The sequence below is a fragment of the Struthio camelus genome, chromosome 3 (genome assembly GCF_040807025.1).
Source record: "Struthio camelus isolate bStrCam1 chromosome 3, bStrCam1.hap1, whole genome shotgun sequence".
NCBI lineage: Eukaryota > Metazoa > Chordata > Aves > Struthioniformes > Struthionidae > Struthio > Struthio camelus.
Genome location: NC_090944.1, coordinates 122637404 through 122649767, shown reverse-complemented (window position 1 = coordinate 122649767; position 12364 = coordinate 122637404). Strand labels below are relative to the sequence as shown.

At 40.9% G+C, this 12364-nt stretch overlaps 1 protein-coding gene across 4 annotated transcripts in view; it reads right to left on the bottom strand.

Annotated features, from left to right (window-relative positions):
- Positions 1–12364, bottom strand: part of FSHR (follicle stimulating hormone receptor) — a 92776-nt gene that overhangs the window by 23021 nt on the left and 57391 nt on the right. The window contains exons 3-5 of one of the 4 annotated variants that reach the window (XM_068940021.1): positions 8408–8482; positions 7939–8013; positions 7680–7817 (exon numbers count right to left, since the gene is read on the bottom strand). The exons of 1 other annotated variant lie outside the window; for it this stretch is intronic. In XM_068940021.1, coding sequence (XP_068796122.1) covers positions 7680–7817; positions 7939–8013; positions 8408–8482 — 288 coding nt within the window. Of the gene's footprint in view, positions 1–7679; positions 7818–7938; positions 8014–8407; positions 8483–11267; positions 11426–12364 lie in introns of all 4 variants that reach the window. 2 more of the 4 variants (XM_068940025.1, XM_068940023.1) reach the window with 2 other exon arrangements.

Genomic DNA, 12364 nt, shown 5'->3' with positions numbered 1-12364 from the left:
ATGTAGCAACGTTCCTGCTCTTGTTATGCCAAATTGGTAGGAGCTACTTCGACAAACCAGGAAACACAGTTTACCTCATTACCTTATTGTGAGTATTTGCTGAATGGCAAACACAAGGTAGGCAGAGATAAAAACAGCACCACTCAGGAAGTCTTATTTTTGCATCCCCTAATCATGCTAGTTATACTGTGTGTGTGTGTGTGTGTGTGTGTGTGTGTGTGTGCCTGTGTGTACCTGGAACAGGGTTGTAAGAGATCCTGTCTACGAGCACTTTCCACTCTAACTCTTGAAACTAAGCCGCTGTGCGTGCAGGAATATATGAGACAACAGAGGAAACAGCTGAGAGGGAGCCTGACTCTAGTCTAGTAGCAAGAGAGTCCTCTGGCTTGTGAGTCCTGGCTTAGCAGGCTAAGCTGAGCCTACAATCAAAGACGCCCAGTTCTGGGGCAAGGTGTTTGACCATGAGGCTAACATGCACAAGGAAGGAGAGCATCACCGCTTCTTTTTATCGCTAAGTTAACATTGTCCAGCGGGTCAGCGATTCTGTGGACTTTCCTGTTACACATGCTTTGCTGTTTCTCTGCAGCAAATATATATTTGGATTTAGAAAGTATGCCAGGTGCACGTGTGTCAGGCCCTCCAAAAAATAAGGCCAGGCAGGTACAAGCAAGCTGCAAGTGTTTGGAACTGGGCTGCGCTCTCCACAAACTATTTTGCAGATAGAACGGATGCTTTTGAGACACTGAAATAGGGCATGGACACATCCCCTGTAACAAAAAATCCAAAGGACACAGATTACATATGTGAACTTATTTTAGAAAGAAAATAAGTTTGAAAAGTCATCACTACATTATTAAACAGACAGTTCCTCAGCTTTCCCTAATGAGAGTCAGATAAATAATCCTGTACCCATGAAAAGGTCAACAAGTTACCACTTTGAAATAGACTGTGTCTTTGGCATATACCCAAGACGACCAATTAATAATTCTCCTCACTGCTTCTGAAAGACTTGTGAGGAAGTTTAGGGTGTTTTTCCAGAAGGTTTAGAGTATTTTTAAGTTTTTTTTTTCTTTTTAGTATTTTCCTTTCCTTTATTTTTGCCATAAGTGAATACTAATGATGATGCAGGATACAAAGGGGCTTCGCTAATCTTACAAAATACTGGGGTGAGGTGCGTGGGAAATGTATTGGTACCCAAGCTGACACAGATAAAAGCGTGTTAATGTTCAACAGTTAGGGGCTGAAACGAGTCCATAAAGACGCTGAGAGGGCTGACAAAGCTAGCCAGAGCTTCTTGCCTGCACATAAATAAGATCTGGTGGCTATACACCAGTTTTTGAAGCAGCACAGAGAAAGCTTTGCAAGCAACATGCTGCAAAGGTTATTAAACTGATGGGCTGTGGTACCTAGCTTCCATCTCAAGCATTGACACCGATTAACTTTTTCCAAATGTTTTTTCTGAAAACTGCCAGTAAATACATATTTTTCTGTGAGATCTTCTAAGCTGTGTTCTAACAGTTCTGTCACAGTCACAGCACTGTCAAAAGGAATCAGAGCAAGCGCCTAGAACCCTGCCGCTGATGCAGGAAACTTCGGAAAGAACCACAAGAAGTTCAGCAACGGTCCTGCAGCTGAGGCCCCCTACTTTGGAGCACTGGTTGCAGGCAGGTCTTGTTAAATCTCTTTAGACTGAGTTATGGGTGTGCCTGTGCCAGCTGTTCTGCCAGTAGCGGCAGACTAAGAAGGGTTACAGAGGTCTACAGCAGGGTCTACAGCAGAAGGTTGGGTCAACCACCTCTCAGCGCATGCACAGCCATCTCCAGGTCTGCTGGCTTGATGTGGAGCATTTGGAAAGCTGACGTGGACCTCAGCTGGGGAGAAGAACTGTCACATGGGGAACAGGAGTACGTCCTAGTGGGACCAGCCTGAGGTTCCTTTTCCCAGTCAAACCTGCACAACCCCATTATATGGTTGGACAAAGTCTCCTTATCTGATTTGTGATAATGTATTTATGAAATGACTTACAATTCCTTCCTAACCTCCTGCAGTTAATGGGAGAATAAGGCTGTGATGTATAAAGGTGTGCTGGTTTCCCTTTGTGGCCTTAACATTGTTATCAATTCTCAAACAGCTGCTGCTTACTTCTTTTGTCAACAGAGATGTTTAGCCCTTTTCTGAATTGTTTTAAACCCTAGCTCCAAATGCTTGCAAGGTTTTACTTCTGTATTGTGTTAAAAAAAAAAAAAAAGCCAACAATCCATTAACTCATCTCAGTGCCTTGCCTGACATTTTCACTGAGCGTCCCTTCCTCCTCATAGGAAGGTGAATAACAGAAGCTGGATTACCTTTACCAGGTGCCATTTTGTGGCCTTCTGTTAAGATTTCCGCTTCCTCATTAAATTAGCAGTCCTACTCCAATCAAATGATAAAGCTCTTTGCCTTTTTAAGGGAGGTTTCTAGAAGGGCAAGTACTACTGTGTGAAACAATTCAATGGAGAAAGTGGCAGTCCTTCCTACCGAAATGTGGCAAGAGAGAGAGCATAAAGGTATGATTGTACGTACAGAGAGTGATCTGAGCATGACATAACTCAGCATCACACTCAGCTCAGTCCTAAGGGAACTTCAGGTCTTGCTCCAGTAATGCAGGCAGAATTATCTGAAAAGAAAACTTTCTTGGAATCTTGTGGGATGACTCTGGTGAAGTGCATATGGGGATGAGGAAAAAAAAAGGAGGTCTTGGTTTGTTTGTAGGGTGGGGGAAAAACAGTAGCGTTGGTGGCAGGGTACATGCTGAAGTTGGCTGGTAGCAGAGGAGGTAAAGACAACTCCCTTGGCTGGTACCCATGTTGGCCCTGCAGGCTCAGCACAGAGCAGTGGGAAAAGCAGTGCCTGGGAAGAGCAGCAGGCTTGTCACAGCCATGCCTTTGCTTGTTGCTTGGGAACAGGACCTCAGCCCTCCCTGTGCCTCCTACCTCCATATGCCACGTGCTCGTTTGGCTTTGAGCCCAGTCCTGAAGTTGAGCAGAAGCTACATCATCTGTTACTTTCAAGTAGTATACTTAGCCTGTTGTAGCTTGGTTTGATTAAAATAGCGAGCTAAAGGTGGCCAGAGTCATTTAAAGTGAGCAAAGGAGGTAGGAGTCACTTTTTCAGACACGATTCACCAGCGTTCAATCTTTTATCATTTATAGGCCTAGCTGCAGACATCTCTAGGTTGCTGTTCCCTGATGCAAAACCAGGATAGCATAACTCTACCACGCTGCTTCCCCACGGCCAGTATGGAGAACAGGGCACAGAAGAAAAGTCTCTGCAGGCTCCAGACATTTTCTTGCAGTCGAGTGGCACTGAAGGGCTGGGGAACTCAAGGGTAAGTGAAATTACAGCAGGTCCTATAAAAACCTCCTGTAGAAATACAGTCATGTCTGTCCTTTCCAGGTGGGGAACACAGCTCAAATACAGTTGAAAACGTGGACTGATTAAAGTGTTTCAATCAAAGCCTCATGTGAAATGAACTGGTGTACCTCCCCTGAAGCCAAGGGTGCTACATTGATTTAAACCCACAGCGTAGCTAACTCAAATGTTGTAATTAACATGAAAGGCACATTCAGCAGTTCAAATTCTAGGAGTCATGATGCTTTGAACCTTTTGCACTATTTGTAGTCATGCAGGAGTCTTTTTTAGCCTCCTAAAATAAAGGCTCAGAGGGGAAACGATATAAATGCATTAGTGGAGTATGCACCAGATTTTATCTATTGAAATTAAAAGAGTAGCTTTGGCACAAGAGCAAATGTGAATGAAGTGGCCCTAAATAAAATTAGAGAAAATTTTCTAGTCACGAAACCATTGAGCTTCTGGAAAAGCCTCCCCCTAAGAATGGGAAGGGAAAGCAGGGGAGAGCGGAAAACATCAAGAAAAACAATGAAGCACTTACTTAAAGGATTTCAGGGAGCAGAGACAGTAAGAAATGAGATACAGTAATCTGGGGAGTCTCTTCTAGTCCTGTGTGCCCACAAGACAGAAAACCTTGAAAAATACCCAAAACATTTTTTTCCTCTAGTCTCAGCTAGTGAGTAAAACAAGCTAAAGTTGGAGGGGGAGGAGGGAAATGGTTAGTTAGACAAGCACTCTTCTATATTTCTAATCTTTTGCTTCTGTGGGTCCTGCTACAGCTGCTTCAGCTGAGTTTTTATACGAGAAAAATCTTAGAATGTTTGAGTCAACATGTACGAGAGCACGGAGTGACAAATATTTATTCAAAAGAGGGAGCATGTTTCTCTCTCAAGTGGAAGCCATAAAAATGCTTATATTGCTATTTTGCCCTAATCATGCTTATATTGCCATTTTGCCCTAATCAACGCTGAGGAATAATGTTTTGTGAGGAAACATGCTGCTTCTGATTAGCATAAAATCACCCACATGAGTAACCTTCACGGCGTTCTATTGCAAAATATAGTATTTGGAGGAATATCATTGGGGTAAGGAGCTTGAAACAGTTTTATAAATCATGAGATTGTGTAAGTCACCGTGAATGGTGAACTAGATCCTCAGCTGGAGAAAATCAGCACAAATTCATGGCATTATCTGCAATTTATAGGGGCTGAGGAGCTAAACTCCCATTCAAATCAAATTTTGGTCACTGTGACTGAATAATTATATGCATTTATAACAGGAATAACAGTCACTGCAGAACCTTGCATTTTAAGAATGCAATGACTGCTCAGAAATGAGGAATATCAAATATGAAATATATATGTCTTTCCCCATTAAAGTCAAGTAATTTTTCAGCTCTTTCAATGAGTCTCAAGAATTTTGTGGAAGAGACTTCTGCAGGAATGGAACAAAGGATCAAGAAATGAGAGAAGGAAAAGGAATATTAAAGGCAAGAAAGGAACAGAGAGTGAGAAACAGCCATTGGCATGATCAGCACCACAGGAAAGGGCAGCGGAAGGAGGAATGAGGGATTTCAGGTCAGTTTCAAGATATTCATAAATGCAGAGGCTTCACTAGTTCTAGCTGGTGCTTAATCCAGCATCCACTGAAGTCAACAGAAAGACTAGTTCAGATATTCGAAGTGGGGATTTACCTCTTCCTCAAGACTTACGTGTCCCTCATCAAAAAGCACTGAAACTTATGCACTGTGATCTTCACAAAGACAAATATTTCTTCAATTTTGTATAAAGAGAAAGGTGCTCTCTTTCATTCTTTTTATCCACCCGTAGACCTGACAAATGTACTACCAATAGCATTTTGTTCTATGGATTTTATATGCGATAAATAAATGCTGTACCTGTGTACATAGCTAGCCAGAATTATTCAAAGACATCAGCCACTGCTGAAGCACTCAGGCATGAAACCAAAGGGAAAAGGCATATGATTTCTCCTCATGTCAACACAAACTTAAAGCTTTATTCCCCTGTTGCCAAGAAAAAATCTGGGTTTCACTATGTGCACAACTCTTGATAGCCTTCAAGTTAAAGTTTATCAAGGTGCCTGGTGAATTTGCTAAAATAGATATTGGTCCAAATACTGGGGAGAGAGACAATCCTATCGCAACTCCTACTGCAAATGACCAACACAAACTTCCCACTGATAGGAAGGGAAATATTTTGCTTGTACACCATCCTAAGGGGGGGCCCTTGGTATGCCTGACAGTACCTGCGACAGGCAGAGGATAAGCCAGAAGAATTCTCTGTTGGTTCCACCCGTTATCGCTACAAGGTCTGCACTGGTCCCAGAGGATAAGACAAGCGCCCCACCGACTGCACTAAGTGAATACTTCCTCATTTCTCCTGGCTGGAAAAATGTCACATACGAGCCCAGCAAAAACACAGAGAAGATATTATTTTCACTTACTCTGTGCCTAGAATAAGTTTCATTCAAGAGTTCATGGAGCAACCAATTATGATTACGTGGTTTACCTAAGCTAGCCAGGGGATGCTTTTTCCATCCTTCAGAAATTTGGTACTTACATTTTTTTTTTTCCTTCCAGTACAGTCTTGGGACAAATTAGAATCCTATCAGAAACATCCCTATCTGTCTTCCATGGCAAAATAAAATCACCTCAAAATGCTGGCATAGAAAAAGAAGATGTATTTGTTTAGGTGTACCAACAGTCAAGGCTAAGATATTCTCTTGTCAAACAGGAGCTGCAAGATGAAGCTGCTGCCAAAGAATCCAAGTCCTGGGTTATCTGGTATTCTGGAGAACATTGTTCAGCGGAAATTCCATCTCTACCTGGAAACCAGTTTCTTGGTTTAACAACTCCCTCTCCCCCCACCTTTTTAAGCTTTTGAAACAACAGCTTAGTAAAAAACAATGCATTATTTTCTCACAAGGAACAAAGAACCAAAAATCCAGCAGAAATATTTACAAACGCTTCCTTAGCCAGCTGTATGGCCTATTAGTGAGAAGCTCAAATATCATGTTGATGTTATGCTTTACGTACTGATGAGATTCCTTCTGAGCTCAGATGGAAGCACTGTTGGACCTGTTTTCTCTTTCATGGTCTTTCACACAGCATCACTACCAGGAGCACTAATGTGTTCACAAAATTCCAAAAATTGCAGTCATAAAATCACTCTCAGCCATCTTCAGTCTCTTCAGAGACTTAATTGGCCCAATATTTGTATGTAACATAGAAATCTCCCAGTACAGCGTCTCTAACCACATAATCCAGTTGATTGAGAATCTGAACTATAACGGCTTATGCAGAGTTAAATAAATCTTAAATCGTAAAGTTCAAATCTTAAATCTCAGATGTTAAAGTCCAAATTCAAATCAATGTCTCATGGCATTTTTGAGCCCAGAACCTATCAGAGAATAGTGATTTTCAGAGACATTAAATACTCATTAACTCATTGGGAGTTATACTTTTTAGACCATGGACCTAACTTTCATACCACACCTTTAAGAAGCATCTAACTCGTATCTAATCAGACAATTGGGGACTTACTCTTATAAAGTCAAATGTAGACTCTGATCAGCAAGACTTCTTGCATGAGTAAGGAAAGTAAGGTTGGGTGTACGTGTTCAGGTGAACAGACATACGAAAATTAATGCAATGTCCTGCCTGGAATATATGCCATTGTTCAGCAAGGTGCACGGTGGGAGCTCATTTAAGCTACAGCCATTAAAAACAATTACCGTTAAACGGAGTTCATTGGACTTCATTTGACTTTGGATAGGTAGCAGAGCAGAGATTATTAGTCATGTTAAGATCACATGCTAAAAGCTGTGAAAATATTTTTGGGTAGCAGTTTATTTTAAGGATGGGTTCAATTATCCCCGAATTATGATGGCAGCCCCATGGGAGCAGATGTGGCAATCACAGCTGAGCAAACTGCATTCCTGATGAGGCTGCCTAAGGAAACAAAACTATATCACAAACCAATACATTTGTATTCAAAGGTTTTAAGCATCTCACATCAGGTGTTAATGAAAACCATTGCTAAAGTACTGCCGTTGTTAAAACAAAGAGAATATGAATGCTTAAGATCATGCATATGATGTATAAGAGAGGGCAGAGCCACAGCAAGGATGAATGAGAGTGATTTTGTCCCAGAGCTCTTGGGAGGAATTGCAACCAAAACCAGCTGGGTGATTGCACGTGCTCCTACCATTGCCCCGGCCAGAAAGTGCTCCTGCAATAGCAATAAAAAAGCCCCAGATCCTTTTCTCACCAGTGAGTTCCAACCTGTTGCTTAGAAAGGCCCAGGGATTTTGTGTGTGGGAATACTCCAGGGAGGCTATTATCTTCAACTTTTCTGAGGACTGAGCGTCCAGGCCTTGCAGTGAAGATGTGGATCAACAACGTGCAACTAGTAGGGAAAGAGGGCGTTATCCTGCCTTATCACCGAAACTGTTCAGTACAGCTTCGACAGAGATGCAGCTGTACCATTGAAAACCACTGCATTACTTTTAAAAAGCAAAAATTCTTACAAATATCTGAGGTTTGGAAGATCCTGGAAAGCATCTTGATCAATGTATACAAGGTTGTTGGCCTTCTCAATTCTTCTGCAAAGACAAAATGAAGCATCAAAGGAAATATATTAATATATCGATCTTAAAATATCTGTGGCTACCCCAGGATGAAGAGATACTCGATGTTAAGGGACCTTTTATTTTGACAGAAGAAAATCTGCATGATTTCAGAAGAACAACCTAGCACAACTGGACAGACCCTACCTGTTTTCAAAGTCAGTAATGGTTTGAGGTTAAGCTTCAGGCTGACTAGGAAAAGAAAGGGAGTGCTGGATGAGTAAACTGAAAAGACAAGGAGATTTCAAATGTTCCTTTGTCCGTATAAATTCTTCACGACTTACCTGAACCAAACCAAAGAACCTTTGATACTTGTATATAATGAATCTTTGTAATTGTCTCCTTTGAATTTAGATTGCTCATTACTTACATTTCGTGTAATTTGGGAAGGCTGGAAAACACATTTGCTTCTATGACCTCCAATGCATCATTCTGTGAGATCTCTCTGAAAAATAATTAAAAAGTCAGGATGTTTCGAACAATGCTGTCAATGTAAAGGTGAACCAGAGAATGGACAAGTGAGAAATTTATATGGAACTTCTTCCTAGATTACAAAGCAGTTTTAAAAATGAGGTAAGCATCAAGTAAGAAAACAGATTCCAGAAACATGGAGGAGCTGCCACCAAGGCAACCAGTGAGAGTTGGGAACAGAACAGAACATCTTCTGAGGCCAAAACACCCAAAACAGCAGCCCCACGCTTCCTGCTGTCGCCATTACCTGTGTATAGTATGAGGCATAGTTTGTCCATCATCGGCTATTTATTGGATCTCTGACATGAGTAATTACCAACAGAGATTTAATGAGAGATTTTAACTTGAGGAAGGAAAGAGTGCATAAAAGGCACCTGCAATAGACAAGACAGCTAAAAAGTTCCCAAGAAATGTGACATAGCTTCAGCAGTAGAACGTGCTACTGTCTTGACCTGATGTGAACTACAGAGACTAAGTCAACAGCAAGCACATGTTTATTGAAAGAATTTGGAGACCACAGCAATGAAGAACTTTTCCATAGCCTGGAGAAAACCCTGTTTGACCTTTTCTACGTGCAGTTAATGCCCACCTAGAGCCACAGAATGGCACAATAAAAAAAAGCCCGCTTTCTGTTATCAGCGCACCAGAACTGCATCCCCCCCGCTGGTTGCTTTGCTTCCTGAATCTGTGGGACTGCTCAGGCGTTGATATAATTTAGAGCTCAGGAGTCATCCTGGTAAACAAAGGGGCGACTACTGCAGCGCAACATGTCTCAATCCTGTCTCTCATGGTGACAGTGACCGGGAAGGTCGAGGTAAAGGTGTATATACCAGAGGATTCCCCACTGACGTTTTTGGAAATGGGGCAAAAATGTGATTTCCCAGGCTGAGATCAGCTGCAGGAGGTGAACTTTGTGATACAGCTATGACTCAGGGACACTTTGACAGTCTTTTGGATTTTATTGGTAATGTAACTTGTGCACAGCTTTAGAATGAAACCTTAAATAAACAGTCAGATTGTAAACTGGCAATCACTTGTTGCTGGATACTTTGTTCTTTTGAAATTATGAGAGTTGCAAATAGATTCCAAGAGGAATAGATGGTAACTACAGGTGCACAGTCAATAGTAAAACATGAAAAAACCATCACAAGAATTATTACAAACAATACAGTAACTATTCCACTTCCGTTGAGTAACAACTGGACTGTACCTGACAAATTATGAGCCCGTGTGAAACAAACAGAAGCCTTGCAAAAGAAAATAAATTGTTCATCCGACCTTTTTTGCTTTAAAAAATGCCTCAGTGGTTTCATATTTTTTATTTTAATAAAAAGCACTCCTTCCTGCTTCCCCAAGATTTTTACAGAAGAAATCCAGCTCTCATCCGTTCCAGGAGCTCTATATTGACTGGAGAACAAGAAAATGAAAGTATGCAAGGAATCACCCTGACAGGCAAGCAGTAGGAGAGGTGATTTTTAGCCATACTATGATGACAATTGTATTTGTTTAACAGATTGATGAATCATCAGTTCAAAAGCTGATCATGCTCCTGTTTATTATTTAGGTTTCACTAGCAACAACATGCTTTACTGAGACTGGGATTCCTTTACGTTATGCAAGGTACATAGCCACTGGAACGCTGTGTTGGAAAGTTCCCCATTTAAACAGACCAAAGGAAGTGGTAAAAACAGATACAAAATTAGAGAAACTTGTTCAATGTCTCCTGTAGCAAGTCAGTGGGAGATCTAGGAAAAGAATCCAGGTTTCCAGAGTCCTAATTCAGTACGGAGAGTTGGTGCTGTCTCCAGTTTGCTGCAGCATGTCAGATTAATTCATAAGCCTCCAACCACCAAAAAATTTTTCAAAGATATTTTTTTCAAAGACCTTTTCTCAAAGACTTTTCAAAGAGCTTCCTGTTTTCTTTCACAACAATATATTGTAAGAGATAGATCAGAACTATACTGTACTTACATGACAGTACAATTCACTCAACTACAGACTAGAAGATTTAATGCCATAAGAGGTGTCTCGAACAGACTCTTCAAGATTTGAACTGATTTTGTTCCTGCTCTTCTTTGGAGATTTGCAGTATATTTGCCATCTCCCACAAACTAAAAATCAGTTCTCTAGAAAAAAGAAAATTACACAGCAAAAGCAGGAGATTTTATACCAGCAATTCCATTTAACTAGAAGAGATTTCACATCAGAAAGCAGCTCAGGGAAAAATGCCTGGATTTGTTTGCCTTGTGTGGGCAAATAGGTTTACTAAGAAACCACAATATGGCAGTGACCTCACCCAAAAGACAGTGCTGTTGAGAGTAATAATCTTTTATGATCCAATCTGTTATTTAACTTGGGAACAACTTGGAAGATGCATCTCTTTTAATAGAATAATTGCAAACAGAATGTTTATTCATCAGGAGACTGTTTTGGCTTCCTAAGACTGTTGTGTGTTCTGCGCTTTTTTCAGACAGAAAAATGTAGGCGATAGATCTGACTAAAGTAGGGCACAAGCAGGCCACGACACTTTGGATGACTAGGAGACTATATCATTAAAAAGGAATGAAAGAGGGGAAGGAAGACAGGAATCTTTAAATGGGTTTTAAAAGATTAAGTTTATAAAGTTTAAATAACACTTGCATAAGTGAGGTTCAGATATTTGTGGAATTACTTGGTTTTCATACAAACACGCCTATTCACATGCACAAAGGTGACAGTAACTTTTTATAGATAATTAAAATACGTCCACTTAGAATCACCTTGCTATCTTCCAGCTCAGGCAAACAGCTACTGCTGCGATCATAGTTACGAGTCTCTCAGAATAAGGACAGGGAAGCCCAGCGTAGCCCATCTCTCCAAACGGTGGAAGCGAGTAACCCTCCTGGTGCTGGGCATGTGAGAGCTTTGCATCAGGGGACTGGGGACAAGGGAAAGGCAAGAGAAAAGGCTTTAAGAAAAATCCTAATGAATTCTGCGTCCTCTTTAAACTTTCGCCAGGAAACCTTGTTGATGACCTGCTCATTGTTCTTCTCAGCTCTGGGCCGAATCCCAGATCTTCAAGTAGGAATCACGTTCCAGAGCTTTTTCCCAGTACAAAAGTGCTGTTTTCTAACAGGAAGCTATTGTTTTTCTTGGCCTTTGGGAGTCTCCACATACCTGTTATAGGATATTATTCAGGTAAGGAGGAGAATAAAAAACATTCAGTTTAGGAGAGCAGTCACACACTGTGAACAACAAGCAACACGAGTCTGGATTTTGTTTGCATAATTTGTGTCAACAATTTATTTATGTCTAATAAATAGTGTCAAATGCACATCCTGCTTATGGAAAACCCAAAGAACACTAACTTGGATAATACTAGTCACTGAACTAAGTTATCTTTGGAGTTAAAAATATGAACCCGTACTGCTCACATCAAACAAACCACTCAGAAGATCCACATTCTCTGTAGAGGACCGCAAGTAATACCCGCAGCAATGGCGATGTAGAGAAAGAGGGGATTGCTGGCTAGTATTTGCACAAGTCATTAGTCTTACAGTACAAATACACACCCGTAGCTGATTGCTTATATTGCATATCTTATTATATGCTATCATGAGAGAAGACGGGAGTGTTACTACGTTGTGTGTTGGTAATGAAAGATACTGTTAGCTCTAGTGCTAGCTATCACAGCAAATCCAGAGAGCAATGTGAGCATCATTTCTGATCCATGCAAGCCTTTAAATAGATGCAGGCAAAAACAAAAAATTCAGGACCAATTTCTAAAAAAACCCAATCCACCATAGTAATAGTAACACAGTTCTATTGGTATCAACAGTGATCCTCACAAGCATAAGTTTGTTGCTCAAACATAGCC